Source organism: Pleurodeles waltl, chromosome 5, assembly GCF_031143425.1.
Source record: "Pleurodeles waltl isolate 20211129_DDA chromosome 5, aPleWal1.hap1.20221129, whole genome shotgun sequence".
NCBI classification, from domain to species: Eukaryota; Metazoa; Chordata; class Amphibia; order Caudata; family Salamandridae; genus Pleurodeles; species Pleurodeles waltl.
The window spans coordinates 54,703,521-54,720,479 of record NC_090444.1 but is presented as its reverse complement, the minus strand read 5'-3'; the positions used below and the strand labels follow the sequence as shown (position 1 = coordinate 54,720,479).

The following is a 16,959-nucleotide window of genomic DNA, read 5'->3' as shown; positions in this document are numbered from 1 at the left end:
GTACTGCAGGGGAATGACCAATCTCCTGGCTGCTCCAGGTTTTGGATCTCTTGCCTCTGTGTACAAGAGGTTGTCCTCTTAGTCAACTCTATGTGAGTCACTGACATCCCCATTTTGTTGTTTGCAGCTTGCTGTCTGAGACCCTCTAATGTTGGACAGGATTGCTGTGCCACACTCAGCTCCTCCCTGGCAGGCCCCCCTCCACCCAAAAGCTCAGCAGTGTCTGCTTCCAGCTCCTCTGGTGAAGGTTCTGCACAGGGGGGAAATTCTTCTTCCTCAGAAGTAGAATCATCAGTAGAGGGAGGGATAGTGGGTAGGGATTTACCCTTACATACCCTAGCTTTAGGGAGCACTTGGTCCAATGTTCCAGGATCCAAGTCACCCTGTTCGTTTTGCTTTTTGGCCTGAGCCCTTGTCAAAGCAAAAATAAATATGCACAGGAATGCCCAGCATTGCTGCATGAGCCTCCAACTCCACTTCTGCCCAAGCTGGAATGCCCAGCATTGCTGCATGAGCCTCCAACTCCACTTCTGCCCAAGCTGTCTCTAAATCATTCCCTAGTAGACAGTCTACAGGTAAATCTGAGGCAACCACAACTTTCTTTGGACCATGTAGGCGGGCGTCACTCGCCTCGCCTACGAACATCCAGAATTGGCGTTCGCCCGGCACCTTCCCCGACTTCCGCCCACGTCGGCATGGAGATGCGTAGAGGCGGAGACGGCAATCGGCCCCAGACTTCCGGGTTGCCGGAACTTTAAATAATGAAGACGCCGCGAACGAGAGGAGAGAGGAGAAACCGGAGCCAAAGGATTTCCATTGAGCACCCGAACGAGGAGACCAGGAGCGGAGAGCAGATCCCGACACAGAAAAGACGGCCGGAGCAGAAAGACAAAGAGGACACGAAGCAGCCTGCCACGGCCCAGGAGGGTCGTGGCTGCACAAGGTACGGACCCTTTTTAAGGGCAGCAACAATAAGGGGAAAGAAGGGGAGGGGGAGAGAGAGAGAGAGGGTGGGAAAAGACAGGAGGTGAAAGACGGGGGAAACTCCCAGGGCCCCCTGCCACTCGACTAATAGAGAGAGCAAAAACCCACTCCTCCTCACAAAATCCTAACCATCCCACTAAAGTAAAAATTCCACAAGACCTATTAGTGTTTGTTTAGTTAGTCCCTCACTACTCCCTCACAGCTCCACCCCTCCCCTCACTAATCACAGAAATCAGTAGACCAAGAAAATACCGTCCTACTTACCTGCTGTATCCTCTTTTGTTCTTCCGAGGGAAATCGTGGACCCAGGGGAGGACACCTGAAACTCGCCACCTGGAAAAGAAAAATTGAAGGAAACCATTAAAGACCTGCAAAGTCCTACAGATTGGAGGAAGAGCAACAAATGAGAGGAAAAAAAGGCTACCATCCTATCACTGTGTTCCACCTCTCCTAGAACTTAAAATAAAGAAAGAAAAACCCCTGTTAAGGGTTAAAAATCTGCGTCTGTGTTCTCTGTATCCCAGATCACAACCCCAATCCCCCACAGACCAGTAACCGCCCCCCCCAGTTGAGATTCACACCAGCCATGGGGTGGCTAAGAGAGTTTTTATGAGTGTCTGCCACTTGGTACTGGTGACCAAGTAGTTGTTTTTCAGGGTGTACCAGTTTCTCTATTACCATGGTAACACTGGCACCTGTGTCCCTGTAGGCCTGAACCTCAACACCATTGATTAGGGGCAGTTGCTTGTACTTATCCATATTAAGGGGACAAGCAACCAAGGTGGCCAAACCAATGACACCTTTAGAGACTAACACAGCCTCTGTGGTCTCCCTAACAAGACAAACCCCAACTAAATTACCAAGAGTGAGCCCAGCTACTCCCTTGGATCGGCTATTAGTAGGTTTGCTCCCACCACCACTGCTATTACTAGGGGCACTAGAGGTTGCAGTAGGGATTGTGGTAGTGGGAGGCTTGGTGCTTTTCTTTGGACAATTGCCATCAGTTGTCCAATGACCTTTAACTTTACATAAATAGCACCATGGTTTTTTTACTTGATTAGAAGAGGGTTTGGACCCACCATCCCCACCAGAGTGTTTTTGTGGGCCTGATGAAGACTCATTTTTAGATTTGTCCCCACCCTTGTCTGAAGACTTACCATCTTTCTTCTTGCAATCCTTGTCACCCCCTGTATGAACTTTTCTGTTCACTCTTGTTCTGACCCATTTGTCTGCCTTGTTTCCCAATTCTTCAGAAGAGGTCAGATCTGAGTCCACTATATATTGGTGTAACAAATCAGACACACAGTTATTCAGAATATGCTCTCTCAGGATTAGATTGTACAGGCTTTCATAGTCAGAAACTTTACTGCCATGTAACCACCCCTCCAAGGCCTTCACTGAATAGTCAACAAAGTCTACCCAGTCTTGTGAGGACTCCTTTCTGGTTTCTCTGAACTTAATCCTGTATTGTTCAGTGGTTAAGCCAAATCCATCTAAGAGTGCATTCTTCAAAACTGTAAAATTATTGGCATCACTTTCTTTAACAGTAAGGAGCCTATCCCTACCCTTTCCACTGAAAGATAGCCATAGGATAGCAGCCCACTGCCTTTGAGGGACCCCCTATACCATACAGGCCCTCTCAAGTGCAGCAAACCACTTGTTAATGTCATCTCCCTCCTTGTAAGGGGGAACTATCTTATGCAGATTCCTAGAATCATGATCTCTCACAGGATTGCTATCAGGAATACTGCTGCTGCCACCATGGGGTTCAAATCCCAACCTCTGTCTCTCTTTTTCTAAGTCTAGGAATTCCCTGTCTAGAGCCAGCTGTTGCTGTTTAAGCTTCAGCCTGGTCTCTTACACTCTCAACTTATTGAGTTCCCTTTCTAACATTTTGTCATCAGGGTGGGTGGGTTGGGAATGTTTTGACACAGAAGAATATTTTGAATGAGCAGAGGGAGACCTGTCCCTAACAGTTGGCACCCTAACAACCTGGCCTCCAGGAACAAAAACATCCCTACTGTGATGGGAGATTCTATTACTACCAGCTATGCCAGGTGTTCTGCTAAGGGGCAGATTAGGAAGAGAACCCTGTACCACTACCTCAAGGGGCTCCCCTGAGTCAGAGTGTGAGCTGTCTACTAACTTTTCCGATGAGGTGCCACCCGGGGCCTTATCATTCTCAACAAGCATATTAGACAGCAAATCTCTAGAAGGGTTCTTTCCTACCACTAAACCTCTCTCAATGCAGAGACTCCTTAGGCTCTTAAAGTTAAGGTGCTAATAAGTTGTATTGACTAAATTAAGAGGAGTTCCTACACCAGACATGATAGAAGAAAGTTTAGAGACAGATAAAAGAGAGAAATACTTTCAGGACTTTTTAAAGAACAGAAAAAAAACCTTTTTCAACTTTTTGAAACTTTTAGAAAGTTTTAGAGGTACTTTTCAGCACTTAGCAGATAGTGTAAGAGAAGAAAAGCAAAAGTTTTTGGTTAGGTGTAGATACACTGAACTTGTTTTGTATATTATTCTCTTATGAAAAGTACAATATGACAAAGTGGTAAGTAGTTACAAGTACTTATCCCACCGCTGCACAGCCAATGTAGGAGGCTGGCCTGGCTTGTAGTGGGTACCAAGGGGTACTTACACTCTGTACTAGGTCCAGTTATCCCATATTAGTGTAGAAGAGGTGTTTCTAGCAGCTTAGGCTGATAGAAAGTAGCTATAGCAAAGCAGCTTAGGCTGAACTAGGAGACATGCAAAGCTCCTACTATACCACTGGTTTCATATGCACAATATCATAAGAAAACACAATACACAGATATACTAAAAATAAAGGTACTTTATTTTTATGACAATATGCCAAAAGTATCTCAGTGAGTACCCTCAGTATGAGGATAAGTTATATACACAAGATATATGTACACAATACCAAAAATATGCAGTAATAGCAAAAGGAAGTAGTGCAAGCAATGTAAAGTTAGAGTAGATTGCAATAGGGGCACATAGGTATAGGGGCAATACAATCCATATACTCCAAAAGTGGAATGCGAACCACGAACGGACCCCAAACCTATGTGAGCTTGTGGAGGGTCGCTGGGGCTGTTAGAAAACAGTGAGGGTTAGAAAAATAGCCCACCCCAAGACCCTGAAAAGTAGGTGTAAAGTGCACCTATAACATCCAGAGAGCACAGAAGTCGTGATAGGGGGTTTCTGCAAGGAAGACCAACACCAACAAAGCAACAACAGTGGATTTCCAGACCTGAGTACCTGTGAAACAAGGGGACCAAGTCCAAGAGTCGCAACAATGTTGAGAGTGGGCAGATGCCCAGGAAATGCCAGCTGAGGGTGCAAAGAAGCTGCCACTGGATGGAAGAAGCTTTGGTTTCTGCAAGAACGAAGAGGACTAGGAACCTCCCCTTTGGAGGATGGATGTCCCACGTTGTGAAGAAGCTTGCAGAGGTGTTCCTACGCAGAAAGACCGCAAACAAGCCTTGCTACCTGCAAGGGTCGCGGTTAGGGTTTTTGGATGCTGCTGAGGCCCAGGAAAGAACCAGGATGTCGCCACTTGGATGAGGAGACAGAGGGGGCGCCCAGCAAGTCAGGGAGCCCTCACAGAAGCAAGCAGCACCCACAGAAGTACCAGATCAGGCACTTAGAAGAGGAGTGAACCGGAGTCCACCCGAAGTCAGAAAAGGGAGTCCCACAACACTGGAGGATAACTCAGAAGGTTGTGCACTGCAGGTTAGAGTGTCGGGGACCCAGGACCAGGAAATCCTGGAAGAGTGCACAGGAGCCGGAGCAGCTGCAAATCACGCGGTACCCAGCAATGCAGTCTAGCGTGGGTAGGCAAGGACTTACCTCCACCAAACTTGGACTGAAGAGTCACTGGACTGTGGGAGTCACTTGGACAGAGTTGCTGAGTTCCATTGACCACGCTCGTCATGCTGAGAGGGGACCCAGAGGACCGGTGATGCAGTTGTTTGTTGCCTGCGGTTGCAGGGGGAAGATTCCGTCGACCCACGGGAGATTTCTTCAGAGCTCCTGTGCAAGAAGGAGGCAGGCTACCCCCAGAGCATGCACCACCAGGAAACAGTTGAGAAGGCCGGCAGGATGAAGCGATACAAGGTTGCAGTAGTCGTCTTTCTACTTTGTTGCCATTTTGCAGGCCTTCCTGAGCAGTCAGCGGTCGATCCTTTGGCAGAAGGTGAAGAGAGAAGTGCAGAGGAACTCTGGTGAGCTCTTGCATTCGGTATCTGAAGAATTCCACAAAGCAGAGACCCTGAATAGCCAGAAAAGGAGGTTTGGCTTCCTAGGAAGGAGGATAGGCTAGTAACACAGGTAAGAGCCTATCAGAAGGAGTTTCTGACGTCACCTGTTGTCCCTGGCCACTCAGAGCAGTCCAGTGTGCCAGCACACCTCTGAATCCAAGATGGCAGAGGTCTGGGGCACGCTGGAGGAGCTCTGGGCACCTCCCATGGGAGGTGCAGGTCAGGGGAGTGGTCACTCCCCTTTCCTTTGTCCAGTTTTGCGCCAGAGCAGGGCTGGGGGATCCCTGAACCGGTGTAGACTGGCTTTTGCAGAGATGGGCACCATCTGTGCCCATTAAAGCATGTCCAAAGGCTGGGGGAGGCTACTCCTCCCCAGCCCTGAAATTTTTTTCCAAAGGGAGAGGGTGTAACACCATCTCTCTGAGGAAGTCCTTTGTTCTGCCTTCCTGGGCCAGGCCTGGCTGGACCCCAGGAGGGCAGACACCTGTCTGAGGGGTTGGCAGCAGCAGCAGCTGCAGTGAAACCCTGGGAAAGGCAGTTTGGCAGTACTCAGGTCTGTGCTAGAGACTCGTGGGATCATGGAATTGTCTCCCCAATGCCAGAATGGCATTGGGGTGAAAATTCCATGATCTTAGACATGTTACATGGCCATGTTCGGAGTTACCATTGTGACGCTATACATAGGTAGTGACCTATGTATAGTGCACGCGTGAAATGGTTTCCCCTAACTCAAAAAGTTCAGGGAATTTGCCCTGAACGATGTTGGGGCACCTTGGCTAGTGCCAGGGTGCCCACACACTAAGTAACTTTGCACCCAACCTTCACCAGTTGAAGGTTAGACATATAGGTGACTTATAAGTTACTTAAGTACAGTGGTAAATGGCTGTGGAATAATGTGGACGTTATTTCACTCAGGCTGCAGTGGCAGGCCTGTGTAAGAATTGTCAGATCTCCCTATGGGTGGCAAAAGAAATGCTACTGCAGGACATATGGCAGGCTTATTAGTAAGTAAAACATTTGCAGGCAAATCAAATGAGATGATGATGCAAATTTATCAGCAGACAAATATCACCAATTCTATTTCACATGAGAACTTCACGATGTGGAGTAACAAATGAGGGAGATAGTTCAATTTGAAAACTAAAAAAACTGAAATGGGCCTGTTATACGTAACTGACACACATATATATATATATATATATATATATATATATATATATATATATATATAACTTTTGCTGCCATAGATTTCAGATTCCATTATTGATGTAATTTGTGAGGTCATAAGAAGCGCATCACAGAGGTGCAAGTCTTACTTATGTCAGTTACGTATATCTGGTGTATTTTATAGTTTTTTTGTTTATAAATGGTAGTGTTTTTTCACTGCATTTCTATGATTTTTAAATGTTAAGTTAAAATCTAACTACCTTTGTCATGTATGACCCATCTCTACCTTTTGGCCTGGGCCAGGTCTAGCACCCAACCCTACACACAGATGGCCAACCACAGTGTAAGACTATGCATGGCAGAGGTTGGCCATAGAGCCTGGTCTGTGGGCAGGCCCTGCACCCAACCACATGTGGCAGCCAACCCCTTGCCATGCATTGCTTTTGGTTGTGGGTGGTGATGGAGTGGCTACAGGTCAAGGCTGAAACGGCGTCAACATGTACTGATGTTTATGTATAATACTGAGGGCAGTTTTTATTTGTTATGTTACTCCAATCGCACTTGAAACTCACAAACCCTCCGACTTTCGAAAAGTAATGCACTCTAGTCACATCACAGCAGCATAAATATGCCAAAATGCATTTTCATACGGCCCTTGTCATTTCAAAGATGGTACTCAAAAATACCAACCTGTTGCCTTTTAGACCTGAACAAGTTTTTATAACTCAGTGCATGGAGTTACATAGTTGGGGTCATATTTATAATCCCCTAGCGCCACCATGTGCCACATTAGCGTAATTTCTGTTTACACTAATGTGGCCCAACAAGGTCAAAATCCTAGCTCCTTGTATACAATGTGGTGCAATGCATGCATTGCGCCAATTTGTAACTCTTTGTGCTCCATTATGCCTGTGCCAGGCATAATGTATGCAAAGGGGTCCTTCCCCTGTTAGGATGGGGTGGAAAAATGGCCTAAGAATCAAAGAGATTTCCTTGCATTATTTTGTACGGCACTTTTAACGCCTGCTCAAAGCAGGCGGTAAAAGGGGGCTTCTATTATTTATAATGGTCCCCTATGTACTCTGCAGGTGTAGGGCCAATATTTTGGCACTACTCCTGCAGAGTACATCAATAGCGTCATGAAAAATGACGCTATTGCCCCCTACTCTGCGCAGTGGTGCAACGTATTTTAAATATGGTGCACACATGGTAGCGTTAGGGGGGCGCTAAGGAGCAGCACCACTTTCCATAAATGTGCCCCTAGATGCGCTGGAACATTCACAGGCATCAATAAGTTACACACTCATGCAGTGACTCAATGCACTGCTATCTGCATTGGCCTCAGTCTCCATAAAAAAGCCAACCACCCTGCTGCAACCCATGTTTATGTTTGTGGATGTGGGCAGGTACTCAGCAAAGATTTAAAAATTAGCAAATAAGTGAATCAGAGAACTCAAACTGCCAAAAGAGTATTTCCCTCTATATTACCCTTCAGTAATCCTTGTATTGATCCGCTTATAGCGACAGGGGAGTTTACATCCATGTGTACCCAGGGGCTCTAAAAAAACTTGGGAAATGGGTACGCAACTGATATATTTTCCTTACCCCTTGTATCATGACTCTGTACCATTAGGAGTTCACATTCGTCATTGTGTTAAGTGTGCTGTTCTGTGCCCACTATGACACTAAGGGGTACATTGTGCTACCTTAGCACCGCAATAGCATCATTGCCTTTCCCCCGCGCCATATATTACAAAGTAGAGAAATGCACGCATTGCGCCACTTTGTAACCCCTTGTGCCACATTATGCCTGCGCCAGATATAATGTATGCAAGGGGGTGTTTCTGTGCAGGAAGGCCCAAAAAAATGGTGCAGGGAAATTGACATCATTTCACTGCACCATTTTTTCCATCATTTTTAAAGCCTGCTCAAGGCACGCATTCAAATGACCCACCCATGGGTCTGCCTTTGCTTTGCTGCACTATTGTCGCTATTCACGCTAGTACAGGAAAGCGCCGCTACAGTGTCAAGAATTGTGACGATGTTGTGCTAACGACCGCCAGGGTGCGCCGCATTCTAAATATGGCACAACCATGGTGTCGTTAGGTGGGGCAAGGGTGAAGCAAGAAGAGTGGCACATCAGGACTGATGCACCCCTTTCTTGTAAATATCCACCTCAGCATGCACACATGTGCGTGCAATTTGGTGACACAGTACACATTTTAAAGCACAAAACAATATTGCAGGTTTTTAATATGTGTTGTTTATTTGTTGTAATGTTTAGCTTTCAGGTAAAATGCATAAAACAGCGTAACCCCTCAAAATGGGGGATTATGTCATATATATATAAGTAAACCATTGTATTTAAGTTACTTACAGAGGGCACCATTTCTGCCCCTTGGGTTGTCCCCCATAGTAGATTAGATGTTTTTGATTATGGTCCTGATGAATTGCCATTGACCCTCTAGGACACATTTTGGCTACATACTGAACACTGGGACAGTCCACATCGCAGATGTTAGACTTCTTTTTACCTTAACAAGGACATCCACCCGGAATAACATTGATTTGGGTGTTATTTTATTTATTGGCACCACCCTGATCTGCACTCACAGCACAAAAGAAGGATTGTTTTAAGACTGAACACCATCAGACAAACAGACAGGAAAAGATCTCTGTAGAAGAGCCCCCTGGCGGCTGTGTTGATTATTGGAGCTCCCCTCCGACAAAGAGGATAAACCTGTGACCAGGAGTAGTCTGGGGATCCATAGACCCCACAATGTTGATGACCTGATACTGAAGCATACAGCATTGGTGGGTGAGGTACTGTGCATCCTATAAAGGCTACTCCTGTGAAACTGAAGGGACCTTTTTACCATAGTCTGGCTAATCTGGCTTCTTTACAGAACAGCCCTCCTTGTTTGCTAAGCACAGTATTGACTGGGAAGACGTGTGCTGGACCGAAATTCTCTCTTATTTCCCTCCAAGATATTTTGTTCTTTTTATTGCATGGGCATTTGCCAGTTTAGGAGGTTGCACGGATCAGTGATGATGCTTCTTTACAGGTAAATATGGCTCTATCTGTTGGGCATCACATGATCGATGCCTATCCTTACGATGGCAATTCAACTCTACTGCTGACTGAGTGCAATGGCCCTGTGTTGCTGGCTATATTGGGGCTGGATTGAGGCTGTCACTTTTTTGCTCAGCAGTTTCTCTCATCTGAGGTGATTTCTGCCGGTAGTTGCATGTTTCTGAGAAGGAATCACTGCTTTATGAGTGGGGTAGATTGCCATGTGATTCATTCTGTAATATAGGATTGGGCACTGTTGCTTAATTTGGCAGTTTCTTCCTTCTCCCTGCCTTGCTGAGTACAACTCTTTGCTGTGGTTCAGATCTTTTCATTGCTGTAGAAGGATCCTACACCAGATGCAAGTCGTGTAGTTAAATAAAGAAACATTTGTGATTCCATCTAACAAGAGCCCCACATACAATGCAGGGCTTCTACTGATAAATGTTTTGGAATGGTAAAGAGTACAGTTTAAGAATGAGCAATACAGCATGTACGATGTCCATGTGATCTCCAAAATGGGGCTATAATTAGGCATACACTTAGTACATTTCTTACAACTTTTGTAAATTTAAGGTTAGATTATGGACCACTGGTATTCAGCTTGGAGTTTCCAAAGAGATCTCTATGGTGTAAACATCACATTATCTAATAAGCTGTAATGGGATCAGAGCAGTGAATCTGTGCCCTGTTCATACACAGGTTTGTACTAGTACTGTACCTGTCACAGGGTCTATACATCCAAAGCCACAGCCATGCTGGCAGCACTTTTTGACCCAAAACAGTCGCTGTCACTGTTGCATGTTCTGGGCAGAGGAATGATCATGCAGGTTTATATAACTGTAGGGCACACACCAGACTTATCTGTTAATAAAACAACATTTGCAGAGATAGTTCATGCCTTTATGATGCAAAGTAATCAACTGTGGATTTCACATGTGAACTACACAATGACCTCACCCAGAGATTTTCAGTAGGAAAAACATCCTATAAGTCCCAGAATTGCTTAGAAAATGAGAAGGACTTATCAGTGTTATGCCCTGGTTGAAATTACTAACATCGTAACTCAAGATATGTGTACATCACAGCAGACATTCATCACAGTCCCAGTTAGACACACCCCTGTCGTATGGAAGATAGTAGAGTAACACATTTTATGTATGGAATTCCTTATCTTTTAACACTGTTTTGTGCTATTACTTTTTTGCTGGCAGTGTAATGAATATGTGTGAGGTGTAATGTGCCCATTATGCACTTGGCATGCATACATGTGAGTGAGATTGTTTTTCATTATTTTTATCTTTCAAGTCACATGCATAAGAAGGTGTGACCTCTAAAATAGGGAATTATGTTACATACATAAGTAAACAATCCTACTTAAGTAAGTTACAGTGGGAGCCACTTATGCACTTCTGGGTCCCCCTCATAGTAGATTAGGTATGATATATATATCTTGACGTTCCATTAATAGACACATCTAGTGAAAGGATGAGTCTGGCCTAATTCTGCTATTTCTCACAGAATCGTATGGAGGGAATGAAGGATTGATGAATATATTATGACTTTCACCTACACCCCTGGTGACCCCTAAATGACGTCTCTGTATTTAAGGCTTGATACCCCCGCCAGACAATTTTCTGAGTGCAGTGTTGTTGCTTTCAGAATCTCCAAAGACCCGGAAGTGACACCAAATAGGACTGCAAACAACAGCGTATGAATTCACTTGTAACATGACTTTCTGCCTTTGTTTACTTTAATAGTTAGCCAGGGATCATTAGCACATGTAAAAAGGCTTTCTATTTGTGTGTGCTGTTTGATGTGTGTATAGATAAGGGTTAAAAATACCGGCATTAGGTGATTTAGGTGAGAACCGGCTAGGTGGCAACCCTACCTGCGAGCTATGTTCTGATACCACACCATTGCCCCGATTCACAAAGGTAAACTTAGACCAAAAGCCTAAGGGACATTTAGCAGCTCCTAGCACCATTCTAATGCCACATTAGCATCATTCTTTTTAAAATACTGTGGCATTAGAAGGCCAAAAACGCTGCGGCTTATTTACAAAATGTTGCAATGCATGCATTGCACCACTTTGCAACCTTTTGCACAATACTATGCCTGCACCAGGCATGATGTATGCAAAGGGGGCATTCCCCTGTTAGCGGAGGCAAAAGAATTCTGCTAAGAAAGTCAAGAGATTTTTATGTGTCATTGCACAATACTATGCCTGCACCAGGCATGATGTATGCAAAGGGGGCATTCCCCTGTTAGCGGAGGCAAAAGAATTCTGCAAAGAAAGTCAAGAGATTTTTATGTGTCATTGTTTTTGACACGTTTAATGCCTGCTCAGAACAGGTGTTAAAGGGAGGCTTCCATTAGTTACTCACTGAAGAACCACAGTGACAGGTCAGGTGTATTTCAGTGATTAGAGTCCTTTAAAATGCCTGAAATTCCCCAGTTTTGCATGCAATGTGGGCAATGCACGTTGTAACATGTGCCACACCCAGTGTACCCGTTTGCTGAGGGAGCTTGATTAAAAGCTTTTTTCCTAAAGCTTTTAATCAAGCTCCCTCAGCAAACGGGTACAACAAGGAATATGGTGTGAGGTATGGCGTGTCTGCAGTGCTTAGCATAAATAGCTAATTTCAGTGGTTTCATGGTTTTGTATTCACTGAAACAGTAGCAACCTTTAACTGTGTGTTTTTCTGTGAATTGATAGGTTTTTAAAAGTTTTTTTTTTATGTATGTCATTCACCGGCCATCTACCCTTCATCACTGCGTTTTGATGAGCACACTACGAGTTGCCCAGAAGGTTTGATCTTTGGCCTGACCTGCAGCACCTGCCCGGGTATGAAAATCTAAATTTTACACTAGTGCACCTAGGCCCAGATTTAGGAAAAGTGGTGCTTCATTAAATGAAGGGCCACTTATCTTGTGCCAATTGCACCCCCCTAATGCCACCATGTGTGCGCCATATTAATGATACAGCGCATGTTAGGATCAATAGCATCATAATTTCTGATTGCCACTAATCCTCTAAAGTTTATAGAGGCCAATTATAAAACAATTGTGTGCCTCAATTTAATGCCTGCACTGAGCAGTCATTAAAATTACGAGAAAAATGGCGCAGTGGAATCCCACTTTTCTGGGCCTCCTAATGGAGGGACACCCCCCCCCTTGCATTCATTATGCCTGCCAGAGGCATAATGTGGCGCAAAGATTTACAAAGTGGTGAAATGCTTGCATTGCACCACCTTCTAAATTGGGGACAGCGTTTTTGCCAATCTACCTCCGTATACCACAAACAATGATGCTAATGTGACACTAGGTGGCGCTAGGCCCTTCCTAAAATTGGGCATTAGTTTTTCCTGAATGCTCATGCGTTTCACTTGTGAGATGATTTAGGAGTTAAAAAAGGGCTTGGAGCCCCGTCATTGTCACATCAGTGTCTTTCATTGGTTCGTGGGCTTGCCTGTTAAAATCTGCTTGCTTTCATTAGTGGAAGGCACGCATACGTCATGCCTTTTCCGGGTGGTTAGCCCTCCTAGAGCGCAGCGACCAAGTACTGAAAACATGCGAGGCTCGCTGTTTCCCGTCGGGTTTATGGACTACTTTTTATCTTTTTTTCGCAGCGCGATCTCTCTTGGCAGGAGTCGAGCACTTTACATAACATTGACCCTGTTACATAGTTAATTACACTTTTGATGGTTACGTAGATAATTGCACTTTTGCCGATAGGTTTCACTACGAGTGAACTGTAAGCAACTTGATTGAGCGTTTTTTTTCCATTTAATGCGGCAAGAAAAATCCAGTTAGGAGTTAACAACTGCTAATAACTCTCACTCGGAGGAATGCAAGACCCTGTTGCATTGCAAATGCTTGTTTCAGAGAGCCCTGAGCACCCACCTGGAGTATAGTGTGGCACGTCTCACAGTGCCCTCCCATTTCTGTAGAAATTAATTTTCATCAGCTTCGTTTTTTTTTTTTTTTTTTTTACAAAATTGTGATTATCAAACTTTCAGGGAAAAATTATACCCTTTACCAGGCAATCTAGTTGACAGAAATCATTTTTCAAAATTGTGACTTCAAATGGCTAATATATACAAAACAATTTCAAACCATTTCACTGGCATGTTTTTTAAATGTCAATCTCTCAAAAACTACTGAAAGGATTTACAGGAGCATAGTTTCCCAGAAAATGTCCAGTTTCAAAGTGTGAATAGGTTCAGTTGTTGTAACTGAGAGCAAAATGTATAATGGGATCTAAAATGGGAAAGCTCATTTTTTGACTCCCTATAACCTTTTTAATGTGCACAGGTTTGCATGAAGTGTAACAACCTGGACCTCACCTTGCTGCAGTAGGCAAAGGCCAAATTTGGCACACGCTCATCCAAAAAGGCCACATTTATGGGAGTATAAAAAAATATTTTTCTGTGGAAAGTGTAGTGTGAATCATAACTACACAGTAGCGACTGTCACTGTGTAATAATGGAAGACAATATGGAATAGAACGTTTTTGTTCTTTATACTCAAGAATTTTGAATTGTGTTTTTAATTCATACTCAAGTGCACTCATATATATACTCCTTAAATTGTGCAAAGCAAGAAAAAGATGAGAACAGCAGGAGAAAGAAATCATATTATGTGAGGCCAATAGAATTATAAAGTTATGTTATGCCATGTCATTTATCTTATGTAATGTTCTATTATGCTATGTCATGCCATGTTATTCTATTTAATGTAATTTGATGCTATGGTATATCATGTCATTTTATCTTATCTTATGCAATGTTATGTTATGCTATGTCATGTCGTGTTATGCTATCTCATGTAGTATTCTGAAATGTTGGTCTTCTAAATCCCAACAACTCACTCAAAGGTTTTTGGGTGCTGTATGTGGAAAGGAAGCAGTAGAGCTTAGTAACTGACTCCAGACCCCCAAGATGGTAGATTGTTTGAAGATACTTTACCTCTCACAGCAGACACACATATTTTCCCGCAGAGGTTGCAGCACTTCTCAGTCTTCGGACAGTCTGTGTCGCTTTGGCACTCTGGGGGAGGCAGGGGCAGATTGCACGCAGCTAGTATTTTGGGGCAGGTCCCCGGATGTGGTGCATCTGTAAAACACCAACAGGATTGAACTAAAAACGCAGCCATCCTGAGCTAACAGCACAACTGCCACAGGCTGTTCACAGATCATCACACTGAATTATCCTTATAGATGGTTTGACTCCTTTGGAAATAAGGGGAAAAAGCTTCCAATATCTTCAGAGAAACTGCACACAGCTGAAACTATTATCTCATAGAGAACCCATTTCCTCCCTCTCATATCATCCTTCTTCTCCCTCTTCTACTCTCCTATTTGTCTTCCCCCGCACTATTTTCTCTGTGACTCCTCAGTCTACAGCTCTTCACTAGCACTCCTCATTTTACTTCTGTCCTACGTACACTCATCTCCATTCTGCTGATAGCTCTACTGATCTCCACCCTACCCTATTCTTTCTATTGCTGTTCACTCTAATGTGCCTTAGGCCATATGTACGAACACATTTTCCCATTGACACAGAATGGGAAAAACCCTTTGCTACATCTGTCCCTTAATCTCTTATTTCTTGCCACTCTTTTTTCTATCACTCCTCACCCCGCACTTCACCGTACCACTCCTGACTCCACTGGACCTCTCTGTACCACTCTTTTCTAGCGCTCCTCGCTGTCCAAAATTTTTTCTGCAGCTCTTTTCTCCATCTCTCCTTCTTTCACCGTGTTTCCTAGCATCAATCTTCTCTGTACAGTTCATCAGCCCACTGATATTCTCTCTACTGTTCTTTCCTCTTCCGTTCTTTCTTCTACTCCTTGCTCTCTTATTCTTCTCTCAACTGCTCCTCTTTCACATGCTTCACTCTACGTCTCTTTTCTATTCCACTCCTGACTCCACTGCTCTTCTCAATACCACTCCTGATTCCACTTCTCATATTTATACCACTCTTGACTCTACTTCTCCTCTCTTTACCACTCCTGACTCCACTGCTCTGCTCTATACTACTCCTGACTTTACTGCTCTTCTCTATCACACTACTGACTCTACTGCTCTTCTCGATACTACTCCTGAATCTATTGCTCTGCTCCACACAACTCCTGACTCTACTGCTTTTCTCTATAACACTCCTGCCTCCCATACTGTTCTCTACTTTTCTTTTCTATACCACTAGCACCAACGCAGGCACCCTTGTACCATGATGCAAGGGTGTCTGCCTTGTTGGCAGGGCTGTTTTATGTAGGAAGAGGCACCTGCACAGAAACAATCCATGTAGGTTTTTTTTCCAGAATGCAGCACACGCAGTAGGAGAAAAAACATGGAGAAATAAATGTATTTCTCCTCGAACCTCCTCCCTTGAGGAGGTGATGATTTTGATGCCTTCTCAAGTTTACACATCTTTGTAAAACTCAGAATGTGCCAAAACCCATGGATTTTGCATGGGAAAACCCACCACAATGCCCATGGAGCTCTCCCCTATTGTGGTGTAAGGAAACACCGTGACTTGTGATGACGCAGAAAAAGAGGGTCCTACATATATTCATGTGTGTTGCATATTCGAATCATATAACATGTAGAGTGATGCTCGTAAAAGAAATAATGTACGAGGGAAAATGTGCCCTCGGGGTAGTTCGCCATCATTGTAAACGAGCTTTATTAATCATGAAGTATTGAAAATGTAGTAATCCATCATAATTGCAATTGTATGCCATGATTTTGTGTTTAAAACTGTTTTGCTTAGCTTAAATTTAGTAGAGGCTTTGGCCTAGTTGCCTGGTCTCAAATTCTAACTGCGTGGCTTTTCTTTGAACTAATGAAACATATATTCTTGCTTGAAGTTGTATTTTTCCAGTGGAGACGAGTAATGCACTTATCTTCAAGGTTTCGTACTAGGCTGGTTTCATCCCCTTTGATACAAGGTCAGTCTCTGCAGGTGCGGACAATGAAGGTACAGATAGTAAAATAATTGGCAAACCATGTAACAATTTGTTTTCCAAGGCTCCAAGGACAGAGTATGCATAAATGAGCGCTAGCAAAAGACAAATTTTCATTGGTCAATTTGAAGCCAACCTATGAACCCTCCAATGGAAGAACCTGCAGATTTTGGAATGTTTCTTACTTAAACCTACTGAACAAAGAGAAGTCAGCCATTTTTCCTCGATGCCAGTTTGAAGCCTGATGCCAGACTCCATTTTGGACGACACCCTGATACCCTCTTCTCTATCTGAGAGAAAGAGACTTTGAGAATTCTCACCCTAGAGACTTTAACTTTGATTTGTCCCGTCTTGCCCATGCAGTAACTTTGCCCCATTCTCCTTGCCACTGCAAGGAAACTTGCCCTTAACTTTGCCCCTTTTAACTTGCCCATGCTGATCGAACCGGTACCTGAGGGACGAAGACATTCTTGAATGCTGTTTGTATTTGGTAAATAT

The 16,959-nt window shown here is 44.0% G+C and overlaps 1 protein-coding gene across 1 annotated transcript in view; it reads right to left on the bottom strand.

The window, feature by feature from the left end:
• Positions 1–16,959, bottom strand: part of LOC138296981 (WAP four-disulfide core domain protein 8-like) — a 300,160-nt gene that overhangs the window by 97,461 nt on the left and 185,740 nt on the right. Inside the window, exons 4-6 of the mRNA XM_069236498.1 lie at positions 14,463–14,609; positions 2,142–2,258; positions 1,249–1,317 (exon numbers count right to left, since the gene is read on the bottom strand). Of these exons, the coding sequence (XP_069092599.1) occupies positions 1,249–1,317; positions 2,142–2,258; positions 14,463–14,609 (333 nt within the window). The remainder of the gene's footprint in view (positions 1–1,248; positions 1,318–2,141; positions 2,259–14,462; positions 14,610–16,959) is intronic.